Raw genomic sequence first — 18,612 nt, 5'->3', positions numbered from 1 at the left:
TGTTAGAAATTACTCCCAGTAAAGGTTAAAAACAAATATGGTCACCTCTACAAAATATGATAACTGTTGGCACTTTTATTATAGAGGCTGACTTCATTTAGAATTTGTTATGTTGGGGCTGGCGCTGTAGCATAGGAGGTAAGGCTGCCACCTGCTGCACTGTCATCCCATATGGGCAGCGATTAGAGTCCCAGCTGCTTCACTTCCAGTCCAGCTCCCTGTAATGTTCCTGGAAAAGCAGCTGAAGACGGCCCAAGTCCTTGGACCCTTGCACCCACATGACAGACCCAGAAGAAGCTCCTGGCTTCAAATTGGCCCAGCTCCAACTGTTAGCAGCGCTTTGGAGAGTGAACCACTGGATATAAGATCTCATTCTCTCTCTGTCTCTCTTTCTCTCTCTCTTTCTTTCTTTCTCTTTCTCTTCTCTGTTAATTGTGCCTTTCAAATAAATAAATATATTTTTTTAAAAATTTATTTATTTGAAAGGCAGAACTACAGAGAGGCAGAGGGTGGGGGAGAGAGAAAGTCCAGCATCTGCTGGTTCACTCCCCAAATGGCTACAACAATCAGACCAGATCTCTGTCTGAGTCTCCCATATTGGGGGCAGGGACCCAAGTACTTGAGCTGTCATCTGCCTCCCAGTTTGCACATTAGCTGGAAGCTGGATCAGAGCAGAGCCAGGACTTGATCACAGATGCTCCAGTACGGATGCAGGCATCCAAAGCAGCGCCCTAAACACTATACCAAACGTTTGCCTGAATTAGATGTTTAATATATGCTTTAAGCATATTAGACCTGTTCTCGACCGTTACTGTCATTTTGTGCCTTCTACCTAGAATTATGCTTGGACTCACTTAGCGTGTTACCATGGCAGACAGGAGCTATAACCAGAAAATGGATTTGCTATTTTAGATTCTGTGATGCATTCCTTTTGAAGTTTCTATTGTTTTTTCCTCCCTTTAGGCCAGTAATGGTGACATCACGCAGGCAGTCAGCCTTCTCACTGATGAAAGAGTGAAGGAGCCCAGTCAAGACACTGTTGCCACAGAGCCATCTGAGGTGGAGGGGAGTGCTGCCAACAAAGAAGTGCTAGCAAGTGAGTATATCCTGTGCTGCTCATTCTCTGAGTCGGCAGAGTAAGAAGTCAGTTCTGTGTGTTTCCTGTTCATCACATCACCTCTTTGGAAGGAACAGTAGAGATAGTGACTTGTCAAGCCCTTATACTGTGCCAGCCACAGCTCCAAGCACTTAAATGCTTTCATTCATTCATTCATTCATTCATTATTTAGCATGTGTTTTAATGAGTGCCAATGACATTTCAAGCATCTTGAACTCCTGCCTTCATGTAGCTTATTTTTTAGTAGGAGGAGATCAACAAGTAAACAATAAATTATGTAGTACATTCCAGCATGATAAGCACGATGGAGAAAGGTGAAGGACAGAATGAAAGAAATGAAAACAGAAGTGCTGGGACTGGATGTCAAATAGGATGGGCCTTTTGAGAGGTTCAGGTAAGGGGAGACTGTAAGTCACGCCAGGCCCGAAGATGGGACTATACCTGGGCTTGCTTCAGGGGCCCCACGGGGGCCCACGCTGAGGCTTGGTAGGTGAGGAAGGCAGGAAGAGATGAGGCCTGGGAGAACAGGCATCAGATCATACAGAGCTTACCAATAGACCAGCTTTGCTCTGACATAATAAAAACAAAATTCCAAAGTGTATAAACTGAAAACATATGCCTAATAATCAGTGTTTAAGTGCTTTAACTTATTTAGACACTGAAAAAGCTAGCTAGCCATTGTCACTTGTTATTTCTCTGTTAACCATTTTCACAGCAAGTGGATGGCAGGCTGTTGTCACCTGAGCAAGAACTCAAGAGTTAAATACATGGGTGTTTTGTTGAATTTAATGTAACATGACTTTCAGATTCATTATACCAGCAACATTAAACTAGTTTTATTTGCTGGAGATTCTCCAAAGAAACATAAAACTTGCAAGTGCTTCTTTATTTCAGACCCTACTTGGTACTATGTAGACAGTATACAAATATATACATACAGGCAAACATGTAGATACAACATAAAGTATACATTTGTACACAAACATATATCCATAAAAATAGAAACAAAAATCTTACAACTTTCATTTAAAATCTTTATTTTCTAGCTTGTAAATGGGTTTCTTTCCCTCCATAGACTGCTGTCAGCCTTTTGATTATTTGTTCTGCCCCCTTGCACGATGGTTATCTTGGCAACCTAGGTGGTATGGGCAGGGGCTTAGAATTGGGTGATCCCTAGAAGGCTGCCACTCATCATAGGTAGTGAGCCCTAACACTTCACGAGGCTGTTAGTTGCTTAAAACACCTCAAAAATATTGAAAAGAGCAATGCCTTTTCTCTTTGGAGAGAGGGCATTCATAGAGTCATCTATCTTGGTGATCAAGCAAAGCATTTAAAGTCTAATTGTAAAATTCAAAATAGGCATAGGACATCCCATGAGCTCAGTTATGTTAGGCTTATGAGTGCTCACTAAAACAAAACTGAAACCTGGCGTCTTTGCCTGATGTCCAGACACCAGGACAGAACGCAAACTTTTAACCGCAGTCTCTTGCCTAGCATCAGAGACAAAATCTAAACTAAAAACTCAGTCTTTTGCTTAATGGCAGGAAGTGAAATTCTCCCACAAAGGACAGGAATATCAACAACGAGAAGTACAAAATAAAAGTTTCAGACTGCAACCAAAATGCATTTGGAAGTTGGAATCCAGGAGGACTTACTCTGTGGCCGGCATGCCCAGGGATGGAGAGACAGCAGTGACTGTGGGCCTGTACCTGGCGGAAGTCCAAAGGGAGTTCTAAGATTGGCCAGGATCCTGCTGGCTCCCCATGCATGTCAGCTGAGAATCAGATCAACCTAGTTGAGAACAAAGAAAAGAGTATTTTTGGGGGGCTTCTTAGGATTGTAATTCAATCAGCCTTGAAAATGTGCTCCAAGGTGTTTACCACTTGGTGGCTGCATTTAAAGCTTAAAATCATAGGGAGGTGGTGGTTACTTCATTTACTTGTTAGGAATTGTGATGGTTACTCACAGGAGTCAAACTGTCTTTAAGAAAGGGATTGGGTATTGTCTCAATCTCTTGGTTATTGAGGGGAAGCCGGGGTGGGGTTACAAATGGTTAATAAGAGCTGGCGAATTGCAGTTTGGTGCAGTTCAAAGATCAGCATGCATGTGTGTGCATGTATGTGGGTAGCTAAGATCAAAGGTTCAGCTGGGGACCTGTCTGAAATGATTGACATGGCCTCCTGACTCTAGTCCCCTGAAACAGTGCTCTTCCATTTTTATTTTCTTCCTTGATATCTTGAGGGTGTGATCCATACTGAGTTGATTTTTGTGTGTGGTGTTTCGTAGGGGTTCGACTTCATTCTTTTGCATGTGGATACACAATTACCCCGTACCATTTGTTGAAAAGGCACTCTTTCTCTGTTGAGTTGTCTTGGTACCTGTGTTGAAAATCAGTTGACTATAAATGTGAGGGTTTATTTGTGGACTGTGAAGTTCAGTTCTGTTGGTCTATGTGTCTAACCTTATGCCAGCAGCATACAGTCTTGATGACTGCGTTGATTACTGCAGTATCTGTTACACAGGTAGGCCATTGTAGTGAAGTATTTTCTGGTTTTGTGAATCCCTTCACCTTTTTTCTTTGACCACAGACCGAAGGGCAGTGTTTCTTGCATGTAGATTAATTAAATTTCTGTTTGTCTTACAGAAGTGATAGACCTTACTCATGATAACAAAGATGATCTTCAGGCTGCCATTGCTTTGAGCCTATTGGAGTCTCCCAAAATTCAATCTGATGGAAGAGATCTTAACAGGTTATTGATTTATTATCTTTGCTCCCCACATTCATATGTAGATCAGAATGCCACTCAGGAATAATTCTGCCAAGCTCCTGTTTTTTAAAAATGTATTTATTTTCATTTTATTTGAAAGGCAGAGAGGCAGACAGTTATAGAGAGATCTTCTGTCTGCTGGTTAACTCCCTAGATGCCCACAATAGCCAGGGCTGGGCCATGCCAAAGCCAGTACCCTGAAACTTCATTCAGGTCTGCCACGTGGGTGGCAGGGACCCAAGTGCTTGAGCCATCATCTGCTGGCTCCAAGGGTACACCGTAGCAGCAAGCTGAATCAGAAGCAGATTAGCCGGGGCTTGAAGCAGGCACTCAGGGATGTGGGCATCCCAGCAGGGTCTTAACCACTGTGCCAAATGCCTGCCCCCAAGTTCCTTTAATGGTCCCTGAATGAAATTTCTCTTGTAAAAAACTTTGAAATAACACTGGCTAACTTTATGGCTCACTTTTGAAAAAATAAAAAATAAAAAGAGTTTTATTGTAGTATGTAGTCTTTGAACAGAATTCTGCAAAGTTTTGTTGTTTGCGTGGCCACTGAACTAAAACCAACATCCTAATCCAAGATACCTGATAGATACATATTCACTTTGTGAACTGTGAGGCTTGTGCTATTGGGTATTTTTAAATATTCCGGAAGTGATCAGAGGCATATATATTTTGAACTGGTAATTATTTGGTTGTCTGATGCTACTACTTACAGACATCCACTCCCACTTTTTGCCTGTCAGTTTCTGGACATGTTTATTTCCTCACAGGGACACAGGGCTGGGTTTTGTGTGCTGGGCAGGTTGGGGTCTCTTACCCCTTTCATTGCCAAGGTATTGGAAAAGTGTTGTTGAAATCTAAAACTTTGAATCTGGTAGACTTAAATATTCTTAATTCTCAACTCTGCTTTGTTGTGAGCCTTACTAGTAATAATCTCTGTTAGAAAAAGATGAAAATGTCTGCATTGTTCTTGCGTTATATCTTGTAGTTACTAAATAACCAGTGGCTACCCAATGAATAGTTTTTCTGAGGCTCCTGATTATGACAGGTTTCCAACATCTTCCATCTAGTGTATTTTTCTTTAACTCTTTTCTTCTTGTGGCATCTTGACACCATATAGGATGCACGAGGCAACCTCTGCAGAAACGAAACGCTCAAAGAGAAAACGCTGTGAAGTCTGGGGAGAAAACCCCAACCCCAATGACTGGAGGAGAGTTGATGGGTGGCCAGTTGGTCTGAAAAATGTGGGCAATACATGTTGGTTTAGTGCTGTTATTCAGGTATGATACTTTGAAGAAACAACTGCGTCTTCTATAAATAATCCTGTAATTTATTAAACTAAAATGTGAAAAGCATAGCGTTGAAAATTAAAACATAAAACTGGGGAATTTTCCCAATGGCATTGTTTTTTGGGTTGCTTTCTTGTGTTTGCATTACATGCACTGATGTCCAGGTTTGGCAGAGCCAGTACACAGCCTTCTGTGATTGTAAATATATTGAGTAGGTTTTCCGGTGAGCATGTCGTGAATTCTGTATTCCAGCAAAGCAAGAGTAATTAAGCAGAAATCAGTCTGGGAGCTGTCATAGACATCCAGGCAGGAGACAGGGGCAGCCTGCGGTAGAGAGAGGTTGGAAGTCATGGAAGGAGAGAATGAAAGCACTTCAAGTACCAAGGAGATCAAGTCTATGGGATTTGGTGAGTGACTGGATATAGGATTTATGCAGCAAAGAGTTGAGAAGAAAGACTCCGAGGTTTCCAGCAGGAGTAACTAGGTGAATGATAGTGACATTGACACGGGAGGAGGAATAATTTAGTGCATTAAGAATGGAGTTTAGTTCAGTTTTAGACATGCTGCATTTGAAGTGTCTGTGTAAGACAACCATAGGGAGGTATACCATGTAGCGGTTATTGAAGGGGGGCTGTACTTCAGAGAAAAGGTCTAGGCTGCAGAGGTAATTCTGGGAATCAGTGCCATACAGAGGGAGTACAGCCAGGGGAGTGCATGAGCTCATTTAGAGTGTAGTGGATTGGAAGTGTCTCTTGGACATCTCAACCTGACATGGCCACAATGCATTAGTTAATCCCTGCCCTGCAGTTATCTTCATCAGGGTTCATGGCAGCTGTTCAGCTGCTCAGGTCACAAATGGAATCGGCCCAGGTTACACTCACAGTGCATGCAGCCTGCTATGAACCTGGCACGATTTTAGGCACTGGAGAAATAGTGAATAAAGCAGAGCCCCTACTCTCGTAGAGCTTACTTTGAAAAGAGTGGGACATAGACTGTAAATGAAACACAGATCAGATGATGATCAGCACCATGAAGACTGATGAATGGGAGCTAGAGGGGGTTCTGCCAGAGAGCAGAGGAGCACTGTCTACATAGGCTGCTCAGGGATGGCCTTTGATAAGGTGGGCGTTTGAGCAGAGCCCTGAAGGTGGCAAGGAATGAATCATATAATTACAGAGAACATTTGAGGCAAAGGGAACAGCAGGTGAAATGACCTAGGGTCAGGAACTTGCTTTGTAATGCTTGAGAAATAGCAAAGGAGCCAGAATTGTGTAAGCCAGAACTGAGAGCAGTGGGGTCAAAAAGGGGTGTGGGGGGGGAAGTTTGGGGTCATGATGAGGACTTGGGAATTATATATGAGATGGGAAAATACTTGAAAGTTTAGAATAAAGCACTGATAGGATCCCTCTTCCATTTTAAAAGGATCAATGACTGGCATCTGTGTTGAGAATAGAATATAGGAAGGTATGGGGCCAGCGTTGTGGCACAGTAGATTAAGCCTTCTGTGGCACTGGATTCCCATATGGATGCCGATTCCATGTATTTGCTCCACTTCCGATCCAGCTCTCTGCTAATGTGCCTGGAAAAGTAGTTGAAGATGGCCCAAGTCCTTGGGCCCCTGCACCCATTTGGGAGACCCGGAAAAAGCTCCTGGCTCCTGGCTCCTGGCTTCAGATCGGCCCAGCCCTGGCGTTGCAGCAATTTGGAAAGTGAACCAACAGATGGAAGACCTCTCTCTCTGGCTCTCCCTCTGTCCTCCCTCTGTAACTCTGCCTCTCAAAGAAATACATAAAAAAATCTTTTTAAAAAATATATAGGGAGGTAATATGGAATTAGGAACATCAGTCACCTCTATCCTGAGACAGAGCAAGTTAGCACAAGTGCACATTCTAACACTGTTAGGTGGAGAATTCCATCCATTGAGGTTGGAGGATTTGCTGGGCGTGTGACAAAAGGGCAAAGGGCAGTCTGAGAATTTAATGACAGGAAGTTAAAGACTTGGAAGGTACATGGCAGGATAAAGACAGAAAGGAAGGAACTGATGGTTGAGGAGCACGGAAAGAGGTCAGTTTGCTTGGGTCCCTGGTAGAAGTAAAGAAGAGTTGTCCTGTGGGTAACTGGACAAATAAGCCAGAAGACAGATCATGGTCTGAGAGGGTGATCTGAGAATTGGCACCTTTTCAGATGCTGCCATCTCTGGACGTGGTATTGAGATGAGTGGAGGAGTCTTTTCATGGGAGCCAGGAGGACTCTGTGCTAGGTGGATGCATATGAGTCCCTCGGGAAATACACACCTGCTATATGCCTAGTCCTGTCCTAGGTCTTTGAGATACAGGAGAGAAAAAACAAGACAGCTATACTTTCATGGAATTTAAATTCTTAAAAGGTAAGATAGATGAAGAACAGTAAAGTAAAAACTTAATGATTAGCTGGCTGAATGTGTGTATACAATATGTTTGAACAGTTGGTCAACAGAAGAGTTACAAAGAGAGGGAGAGACAGAGAGAATGGTCATCCATCTGCTGGTTCACTCCCCAAATGGCCACAGTGGCCAGAGCTGGACTGATTCAAAGCCAGGAACCAGGGGCTTCTTCTGGGTCTCCCATGTGGATGCAGGGGCCCAAGCACTTGGGCCATCTTCCACTCTTTTCCCAGGCCCTAGCAGAGAGCTGGATCCGAAGAAAAGCATCCGGGACTTGAACTGGAACCCATGTGGGATGCCAGCAGCGCAGGTGGCAGCTTAAACTACTGCACCACAGCACTGGCCCCAAAAGTATAGATTTCAAAATTGTTCTACAGCATAATAAGCATCCTTTGATTCCATTTTCCACAAACTCTTTTATTTTTTTTTTTTCGACAGAGTTAGAGAGACAGAGAGAAAGGTCTTCCTTTTCTGTTGGTTCACCCCCCAAATGGCCGCTACAGTTGGTGTGCTGCAGCCGGCGCGCTGCGCCAATCCAAAGCCAGGAGCCAGGTGCTTCCTCCTGGTCTCCCATGCGAGTGCAGGGCCCAAGCACTTGGGCCATCCTCCACTGCCCTCCCGGGCCACAGCAGAGAGCTGGCCTGGAAGAGGGGCAACTGGGACAAAATCCGGCACCCCCAACCGGGACTAGAACCTGGAGTACCGGCACCGCAGGCAGAGGATTAGCCTAGTGAGCTGCAGCACCAGCCCTCCACAAACTCTTTGAAGTCCTCTTGTAGTTTACTTAATATAATTACTCTTGTTAGGCATTAGATTGTTTCTATTTTTTACCTAACAGAATTGGTATTCTTTCAGCTGCACTTTTATGCAGAACATTATTATTATTATTTCCTTAGAGATAATATAGGAGGAATTGCCGAGTTGACAGTTATGATTTAAAGTGCAAGAATTGGCTTTTTTGTTGCAGTTATTTTTGAAAAGAAGGTATGAATCCATTTTTTGCCTTTTTCCAGTCTCTCTTTCAGTTGCCTGAATTTCGAAGACTTGTTCTCAGCTATAATCTGCCCCAGAACATACTAGAAAATTGTCGAAGTCACACGGTAAGTTGGCCTTGCAGGTGTTTCCTCACTGTTAACCTTTCATCCCAAAGGCTTCTAAATTTTTGACTCAACTTGATATCTGTAATACTTGATGGCTTGTTTTCATTTCTCAATGATTCTCTTTCCCTTTTTATGACAAGAAATAAGTGTTTGCAAAACTGTAATACTAATTAGGTGTGAGATTAGAAAATGGCTCAGGAAAGCTAAGGGAGCCACCTCTGGGAGGCAACACAGAACACCTGTCCTCTTTGGGCTGTGTGCTCCGGCCAGTGACGCCTCAGCCTGGCCCTTCCCAGAAGACACTGTGGTCTGTTCTTGCGGGCCGTCATGGCCTCCTCACAGTGGGCTCATCCTTTCCGAGGCTGCATCTTGGGTTTTCATAATTGGAGGGAGGCAGCAGCTTCAGGAGTTGGAGTTGTCTTTTTGCAGCAGCAAACAGCAGCTTTCTGGCGTCTACACAATATCTGTAAGTCCCCCATCTGGGGTCCTAGTTAGAGTCCCCGTGACATGGTTTGAGGCCTGATTCTGACCTAGATCCAGATAAATGTAAGCCAGGAAGTGGATTATTAACAACTGTTCTCTTTCGATGTTCCGATTTTCCAAATAAAATGTATGAGCACATGTGCTGTGTTTTCTACAGGAAAAGAGAAATATCGTATTTATGCAAGAGCTTCAGTATTTGTTTGCTCTGATGATGGGATCAAATCGAAAATTTGTAGACCCTTCAGCAGCCCTGGATCTGTTAAAGGGAGCATTCCGATCATCTGAGGAGCAGCAGGTACAAAAGAACCCTTGTTCTCTTGTTTTTCCTCGGACTCTCCAATTTCAAGTCATTTCTCATGAAGAGTCCTGGGATCCTACATCATTTCAACAATGTAGCAAGCTGCGAACATGACTAAGCAAGGCAGCAGAGGCCTGTGTTTGCTCTTTATTTTGCCTGGAAAACAGGTGATGAGAGAGAGCATATGTGCACGAGAGAAAGAGAGAGAGAGAGAGTGTGTGTGTGTGTGTGTGTGTGTGAGAGAGAGACACACACACACACACACACACACACACTCAGGGCTGGCAGTCCTGGGGAAGAAGAAATGTAGAAATAATAGTAGAATTCTGCAGGGGCTAAGAGAATAGAGAAGGTCTCACCGATGATAGAAGGGCTCACCGAGGAAAGGAAAGCCCTTTTGTATCTTTGTTTCTGGATGGTCCAGATAGAAGTGGTATTTTTAAAATTATCTAAACCTGAGTTGCAGCTTTCTGAGCAATTTTTCTCTTGTAGGCATTAATGCTTTCCCTCTCTCTTATTAAAACACTGAGCTGTATAGATTAACATCTTTGTCATATAAACTTTGACATTTTTTCTCTAACATCCTACAAAATTCTCAAGACAGTTCATAAAAATTATCTTTCTTCATATTGTTCTTGAGGACTCTAGTCTGTTCTTTGGGGCTTTTTCTTTGAAAAGGTGAAACTGAAAGATTTGGGTTTTTGCTTTTTGCTCATCACAGATGTGGCTGGAACTGGTAGAGCTCCAGATTCCTTCTGGCCACAACTTGGTCAGAATTTGCCCAAGGCACCTTCCATGTCCCCTGTAGTGGCTGGGTTCCAGTGTCCTGTAGCATCACAGTGTGTGGCCCTCCTGCGCGGTCATAGTAGCAGAATCTTAGTTTGTTGGTGGGATGAGGGCAGATCTTCCTTTCCATGAGTACAGTGCTGCATCTAACGCTTATGCAATTTGTGCCTCTCTTATAGCAAGATGTGAGTGAATTCACACACAAGCTCCTGGATTGGCTAGAGGACGCATTCCAGCTAGCTGTTAATGTTAAGTGAGTGTTGAGGGTTTGTTTGTGCATCCTTCTGACTCACAGTGGGCCAGGGAGATTCATGGTGTGGGGAGAAGTTACTCTTCTCAAGGAGAAATTGCTGGTTTTTCCCAAACCTCATGGGGTAATCCTTGGGCTCGTCCTCATTGTGAGTCCCCTTGCCTTTGCCTTTAGCTCTCTCAGACACAGATCATCTGAACCTGCAGGGTTTTTACCAAAAGGGCTGTACCAGCGACTTTGTTAAAGTCATAGCCTGGGCTATAAAATGCATTTGTTGGAAGGTCAGCTTAGTCTCAGATATGAACAGAGTGGTATTATATGGATGCATACAATTTAATCTTGCTTACTTTTGAAGTTTACTAGGAAGGTATCAAGAGTCACTTTTAACTATTTCAATCAAAATAGAAGTAAAATTCGGGGCCAAGAATACATGTAGTCACCTAATAGACATGCTGAGAAGTTTGCTGAAGAGTTATAATTCTGACTATAAAAATTGTACATCATAAAGCAACCCTGTAAATACTGATTTATATAGTTAATAATTTAAGATGGATTTGTAGGGAAAAACCATTTCAGTTCCATTTCTGTTGTGCCACTGAGAAAACTTTTTTGTGTTTGTAAAAGTGCACAGTGGAGTTCATTCGTACCTCTGCTCTATGTCTCTGCCTTTATATACTTGGCATTGGACACAGGTGTATATAAGGAATGCCTACAGGTGTATGTGTTTGCATGTGTGACTCCTCTGTGGGACTTTGAGCTCCTTAAGGTCAGGGATCATGGCTTGTCTTTGTGTCTTCAGAAGTTAATACAGTGACAGGCACATGCCTATTCAATGAATGTTTAAACTGACCTAATGCTTACTATTTTAGACCATACCTGGCTCTTTGGGGATTGATGGAAATGCACTGTTTTTGCTTTGAATGGAAGCTTGGGTTTTGTGAAGCACAAATCTCATACATAGTTGTCTCCCTTTGTTAAAAGCAGCAGTCCCAGGAATAAATCTGAAAACCCAATGGTGCAGCTATTCTATGGTACTTTCCTGACGGAAGGCGTTCGTGAAGGTAAATTCTGTGTGCTGAGTGTTAACTCCAGTCCTCGAGCATGTCTTTATCACTGTATCTCCTTGGGGAGGCACTGTGAACATGAAGAGAGTCACACAAACCCGATCTCAATATCGCTTCTATCCCTTGGTCTGTGTCATCATGAACAAACTCTGTGAGTTCCCGGGTCCTGTCCATCTGTGAAATGGGCTTAGTCCTTGCCTCAGGGTTGTTCTGTTGTATGATATTTGCCCAGCACAAATCTCACATTAGTGTCAGACACACAATGGTGTTACCAGTTTTCTCTGTGGTGGATTTTCTGATGTAATATGTGTAAGGTGCATGCTGGCCACAGAATCCTTTCAACTGGAGACTTCTGAGCACATTCAGATTGAGCAGTATCAAAACTCCCGTGAACCCAGTCACCGTCAGCTCACAGCCAGCTAGCCCTCGCCTGCTCTTACCCATCGGGCTCTGCTTTTTAAAGCATAGCATAGCACCACTACCACTCTAGACAATAGCGTTTTTAATACCAAGCGTCTAGATGGTGTTCGCATTCCCTGTTTATTCACGTAGTTTTAGAGAATCAAGTATATTTTTGACATTTGCTTTAGTTGGCGTCCAATGTGATTCATTTGTGACAAGCTGATCTTTAAGTCTCTTCTCCATGTCTGGCACCCCCCACCTCCCCGCTTCCTATTTTCTCCTTTATGTATTTTCTGGAGCAGCTGGGTTGTTTGTTCTGCAGTCTTTCCCGTGGTCTGACGTTTTGCTGCCTATGTTCCCATGATACATACTTAGCATACTCTCACATATTCCTCTTCTCTTCTTGCTGTGAATTGGTGGTTGGGTCTAGAAGTTTGACCAGATTCAGGTAAGGCTTTATTTGGTGAGACTCATTTGCAGGTGGTGGGAAAGTCCTTGATGGCGGGGTGGGAAGCACATGTGTCTGGTGTCTTTCTTCCTGCAATGTTTAGCAGGCATTGGAATTTAGCTGGCTCATTGGAAGTTGCCAGACTGGCTTCCATGCATTTCTAACCAGTTCTTAGGAGGCTGCAAGAACGTTAGAAGATGTTGCCTCTGTGGAGCCAGAACACGGACTTAGAGAGCTGTGAGGATGTGTTTGAAAATCAGTCTCTTGCGGCCAGTGCTGTGGCATAGTGGGTTAATACTCTGCCTGCTGCACTGGCATCCTATATGGGCACCAGTTGGAGTCCCAGCTGCTCCATTTCTGATCCAGCTCCTTGCTAATGTGCCTGGGAAAGCAGTGGAAGATGGCCCAGGTTCTTGGACTCCTGCACCCACGTGGGAGACCTGGAAGAAGCTCCTGGCTCCTGGCTTTGGACTGGCCAAGCTCCAGTCATCGTGGCCTTTTGGGGAGTGAACCAGCAGATGGAAGACTTCTCTCTCTCTCTCTCTCTCTCTCTCTCTCTCTCTGCCTTTCCCTCTCTGCCTCTCCCTCTCTGTAACTCTGCCTTTCAAGAAAAAAAAAATTGGGTCCTGTGCTGTGGTGCAGTAGGTTAATCCTCCGCCTGTGGTGCCTGCATCCCATATGGGTGCCAGTTCTGGTCCCAGCTGCACCTCTTCCAGTCCAACTCTCTGCTGTGGCCTGGGAAAGCAGTAGAGGATGGCCCAAGTCCTTGGGCCCTGCACCTGCTTGGGAGACTTGGAGGAAGCTCCTGGCTCCTGGCTTTGGATCAGCTCAACTATGCCATTGCAGCCATTTGGGGAGTGAACCAGCGTATGGAAGATCTTTCTCTCTGTCTCTCCCACTCACTGTCTGTAACTTTGTCTCTCAAATAAATAAATTATTAAAAAAAAATCACTCTTTCTTTCTCTGCCTAGGAAAGCCTTTCTGTAACAATGAGACCTTTGGCCAGTATCCCCTTCAGGTAAATGGTTATCACAACTTAGACGAGTGTTTGGAAGGGGCCATGGTGGAAGGAGAGGTTGAGCTGCTTCCTTCCGATCATTCGGTGAAGTATGGACAAGAGGTAAGTTGAACGTTTTTATTTGCTGTGCCAATGACAAAGCCAGTTAAGTTGGACTGTGCTTTCGGGCAAATTAATTTCCCTCATATATTAAATAACTTTGTACTTAACAGAACTTGAATTTGTCTTGTCTCATCGGTTGATATGAGTCAGAAAGTATGGGTGCTTTGATAAATTAATTCTTTACTGAAGTTCTGAATTTGAGTTATTCGTGTGAAGGTTGTGTGCTGCTTCTGATGTTTTAAGTATGATCAAGTTTCTCTCTTTCTGTTGAAGCCTACCTGTACCTGAGTAGGGAGAACCCACTGCCTCCATATTTTCGGAGGGTAAAAGTACAGTGATTAACTCCTATGGTATGCCATTCAGAATATTTTCCCTATTATAGTGTTTACTGTTCTCAATTGTAAATTCTGCCTTTGCTTTTTAAAATTTTTTAAAATTTAATTTTCATTTATTTATTTTTGTGGGGGGAGGATTGGAAGGAAATGGGGCAAATTGAAGGGAGAGCAAGGCTAATTAACACTTCAGAATTCCCATTGGGTTAAGAATTAGTAGCATTTATGGCATAATTTCAACACTGCCCAATTCGTATTATTCTGCTTTCATTAGACATTTAGGTGCAAAACTGTGACTTTTTTAAGAGTGTAACTCAGTAGTTACAATAGAAAAAACAAGCTGTCTTGAATTAAAATGGGGAGCCTGGCATGAGTCCTGTGGAAGTACATTCACTTTCAAGGAGAAAGCTGGTCCCCACTGGAAGGCCTGTAAAGGGTATCCTTGTGCCGACCTGGTGCACACAGGAGAAGGGGTGTCTCCCAGCTGCTTAGACCAGTGTAGTCAAGGATGGGACCTGTTTCTAAAAATAAAACCAAACACAATCTTATGCTTGCTTAGCTTTAGCCCTGAAGTCATCAGACAGGCCGTCTGAATTCATTTTGTTGCACCGACAGGGGGCCTGAAGGGAACGCTGTTTGTACTTTTGGTAAAGGGAACACTCCACAGCTGTTCATAGGAATCTGGCACACAGGTGCATGGGGCAGAAATGCCTTTCCTGGCTTAGTGTTTCCTCACCTATGGATAGTGGCAGTTTCAAATCTTTTTTGATAAGTCATGGTACCATTGTAGGTTGATTTGATTGCTTCCTTACAGGACATCTGTAAATTCTTAGAATTCTAAGATTTTTTTCTCCAAAACTTGAGGAATCATAAACCCATTGGCTATTTTAAGTTTCCTTTTCACATATAAAGAGGATTCCAGTTATGCTGCATAGACTAAACAAATGGTACAGAATATATGCCCTCATTAGTGCTTTTGACTGATTCATAGAGACAGTTGTCTCCTTGCTGACGTGCTGTTACGATCATAATTTCTGTCTGTGGTTGGGCTGGCTGTTGTCCTCGGGTTCCGAAGCTCCGTTGAATGTTGATGACACACTGAATCAGTTGTGTAGATGCCTGGTGCAGCTCCCACATTTAGGGGTGGTTATTTCTAAGGATAAAGTTGGAGTTAGTAATGCTTTGACACAATAGTAAATTTGGAGTCTTGAGGAATGTTTAATCATATTCTTTAAGTGTGAGTTTAAGTGTTCGTGTCCTTTAGTATTTGGGATAAAAATGTGTTCTAGTGTGAGTTTGATCTGAATATAAATTCCATACCAGAAGGAGAGTTTAATGAGGGGTATCTTAAATGTAGCCATTGTCATATCCTAAAATTAATTTTTCTTTCTCCCATATTTATACTCTTGACATAGCGCTGGTTTACAAAGTTACCTCCAGTATTGACCTTTGAACTCTCAAGATTTGAGTTCAATCAGTCTCTTGGGCAACCCGAAAAAATTCACAATAAGCTGGAATTCCCTCAGATTATTTATATGGACAGGTGAGTTCATGGTTGATTGTCTTGACTATTGCAGCAGTAGAAGCGCGCGTGTACCAAGTGTACTGGACCCAGCAATCACCTGGAGGTGATTTGGATTCAGTGAATATTGGGCTCTGAGTTTGCATTTCTGAGAAGCTCCCAGTGGGCTGCTGAAGAGCCCTCTTCTTTCTGGACTGCTTTTGAGTAGCGGGGCATTGGGGGAAAGCTGGTATTTTAGGAGTAAGGAAGAGTATATGGAGTAGTGAGGGTGTATTTCTTTCTAGTCTAAATAATTTGTGTATCCCTGAGGGAGGAAAAAAATCATGACAGACTTAAATTGTACTTGTAAAGTGTGATTCACTGAGGTATAGCTTACATACCAAAAATGTCCCTATTAGGCACATAACCAACGAGTTTTGACAGATTATATAGTCAAATAACTACCACCAATCACAGTCAAGGTGAAAGCATTTCCATTGCCCAAAAGGTCTTCTTTATATTTAGTCTTCATCTCCCACTCTTGGGCTCTAGCAACCACTCTTTTCCTGACCCATCAGTTTTGCCATTTAACATTAGTGACATTAGTGGTGTGTACGTGATTGTGACTGTATTCTTTATCTTAGGATGATGTTTTTTGGGATGCAGCCATGTTGCTGCATATACTTTTTTATTGTTAAGTAGTATTCTCTTGTATGTAGGTGACAATAATTTTTCCCTTCATGGATTGATAGATTTTTCAGATTATCCAGTTTTACCTATTATGAAACAAACTATAACCATGCATTTACAGACGAACTCTGGTGTAGTTTTCAGGTTAAAATACTAAGAGTATGGTTGCTGGTTTGTATGAAAGGTGTATGTTTAACTTTATAAGAAATGCTTGAACTGTTTTCTAAAGCGACTGTACAGTTTTGCATTACCACCACCACTATACTATAGCTTCATTGGCTACAAATTCTTGCCTGTGCTTGGAATTACAAGTCTTTTTAATTTTAGTCATTCTAATGGGTATGTAGGAATATCTTATTTTGATTTATAGTTCTCTGATGACTAATGATATTGAGTATCTTTTCATGTACTTGATTAGTAGTTGTTTGTATGTTTTCTTTGATGAAGTGTCTATTCAGATCCCATTTGCTTTTTCGTTAGGTTGCTTGTCTTAGCACTGAGTTGTAAGGGTTCTTTGTATATTTTAGATACAAAGCCAAAGATTTTTTCTGTGATTGACTCTCATTTTCTCCTCAGTGTCTTCAGATCAGACGTTTTTAGTTTTGATGAAGTGTAGTGTTAGTTTCTCTTACAGTTTGTATTGTTTTTGTTCTATCAAATAATTTGCTAACCTAATATCACCAAGGTTTTATTTTTTTTTTTCCCTAGAAATTTTGTGGCATTAGGTCTGTGACTCATTTAGAGTTTGTATATTGGGTGAGAAAAAGATTTTGTGGGGAGCAGAGATGGCAACATGGCTATCATTGTTAACGCACTGTTTGTTGAAGGGACTCTCCCTATTGAGTTATCTTGGCAAGTTAATTGAGCATATTGCTGTAAATTAATTTCTAGGGTCTGTTCTGTCATCTAATCTTATATCAGTGCTATATTCTCTTGATTACTGTGGCTTTATTGTAAACTTTGTAAATCTCTACTTTTGTTGTCCTTCTTTTTCCAAAATTATTTTGGCTATTCTGGTTCTTTGCATTCCTATATAGGTTTTATCAGCTTGTCGGTTTCTACTGAATGGCTAGTGGAATTTGTGTTGTGATTGTGTTGAATTTACAGATCAATTTGGGGATATATTAGTCATTTTCTGTTGCTTTAACAAAATATCTGCAACTGGTTACTTCACAAAGGAGAGTTTATTTTGCTCACGGTTTTGGAGTCTGAAAGTGCAAGATCAGCCTTATCTGACTTCTGGTGAGGGCCTTATGGTGAAATGCAGGTGGGAGGGATCATGCTGCTAGATAACAGGGAGGGGTCAGTCTTGCTGTTTCATAACAGCTCTCAAAAGAACCAAAGAGGGTCCCATGAGAACTACTTTAGTCCCTTCTGAGGGCAGGGCCCCCAGTGACCCACTCCTTCTGTTTTTTTTTTTTTTTTTTTTAAAGATCTATTTATTTACTTGAAAGTCAGAGTTAGAAGGAGAGGCTGAGAGAGAGAGAGAGAGAGAGGTGTCTTCTATCAGCTGGTTCACTCCTCAGATGGCCACAATGGCCGGAGCTGTGGAGCCAGGAGCCTCCTCTGGGTCTCCCATGTGAGTGCAGGGGCCCAAGAACTGGACCATCTTTCACTGCTTTCCCAGGCCACAGCAGAGAGCTGGATCAGAAGTGGAGCTGCTGGGACTCGAACTGGCACCCATCGGGGATGCTGGCGGCTTTACCCACTATGCCATAGCACCAACCCAGTGACCCACTCCCCCTTGCTAGACTGCCTCTTAAAGATTTCACCGCCTGCCAACATTGCCACACAGTCACCCAAACTCCCAATACATGAACCTTTGAGACACACTCAAATCATGTGCAATAATTGCGAGAGAACTGATATTTTAAAAATATTGAGTCTTCAATTTGTCAGTATAATGTACTACTCTTATTAAGTCTTCACTAATTTTTCTCAGTTGTGTTTTGTAATTTTTAGTGCACAAGTCTGCATACAACTGATTAAATTTATTTCTAAAGATTTCATGCTTTTTATAGCACTGCAGGTGGTGGCTTTACCCATGCCTGCTCCTGAATTTGATTTTTTTAACAAATTGACTTTGTATCCTTTGATCTTGTTAAGCTCAGTTACTAGTTCTGATGTACTTTTGTAGATAATGATGTCGTCTAACTGAAAAGCAGCTTTACTTCCTGATTTACTCCCTGCGTGCCTTTTATTTATTTTTTTTACCTTATTGCTCTGGGTGTACCTTCAGTAAAACATTAGGAATGTTGGAAAGAGGGTCTAGTGTTGTGGTGTGGCAGGTTAAGCTGCCGGTTGCAATGCTGGCATCCCATATGAGTCCCAGCTGCTCGACTTCCAATCCAGCTCCCTGCCAATGCACCTGGGAAAGCAGTGGAAGATGGCTCATAGTCCTCGGGCCCCTATGCTCACATGGAAAACCCAGATGAAGCTCCTGGCTCCTAGATTTGGCCTGGCTCAGCCCTGGCCATTGTGGCTGTTTGGGAGTGAACCAGCAAATAGAAGATATCTATCTCTTCCTTTCTCTCTTTGT

The 18,612-nt window shown here is 42.7% G+C and overlaps 1 protein-coding gene across 12 annotated transcripts in view; it reads left to right on the top strand.

The window, feature by feature from the left end:
- The window catches only part of USP28 (ubiquitin specific peptidase 28), a 72,014-nt gene that overhangs the window by 28,442 nt on the left and 24,960 nt on the right, over positions 1-18,612 (top strand). For 5 of the 12 annotated variants that reach the window (XM_070078467.1, XM_051849154.2, XM_070078474.1 and 2 more), the window contains 9 exons: positions 964-1,096; positions 3,762-3,867; positions 5,009-5,168; positions 8,613-8,699; positions 9,340-9,477; positions 10,446-10,519; positions 11,501-11,577; positions 13,402-13,550; positions 15,298-15,425. In XM_070078467.1, coding sequence (XP_069934568.1) covers positions 964-1,096; positions 3,762-3,867; positions 5,009-5,168; positions 8,613-8,699; positions 9,340-9,477; positions 10,446-10,519; positions 11,501-11,577; positions 13,402-13,550; positions 15,298-15,425 — 1,052 coding nt within the window. Of the gene's footprint in view, positions 1-963; positions 1,097-3,761; positions 3,868-5,008; positions 5,169-8,612; positions 8,700-9,339; positions 9,478-10,445; positions 10,520-11,497; positions 11,578-13,401; positions 13,551-15,297; positions 15,426-18,612 lie in introns of those variants that run through there. The other 7 variants (XM_051849130.2, XM_051849123.2, XM_051849147.2 and 4 more) reach the window with 3 other exon arrangements.

This window comes from Oryctolagus cuniculus, chromosome 1 (genome assembly GCF_964237555.1).
Source record: "Oryctolagus cuniculus chromosome 1, mOryCun1.1, whole genome shotgun sequence".
Taxonomy (NCBI): Eukaryota; Metazoa; Chordata; class Mammalia; order Lagomorpha; family Leporidae; genus Oryctolagus; species Oryctolagus cuniculus.
Note: the sequence above shows the minus strand (reverse complement) of the source record. Positions and strands in the feature narration are given on the sequence as shown.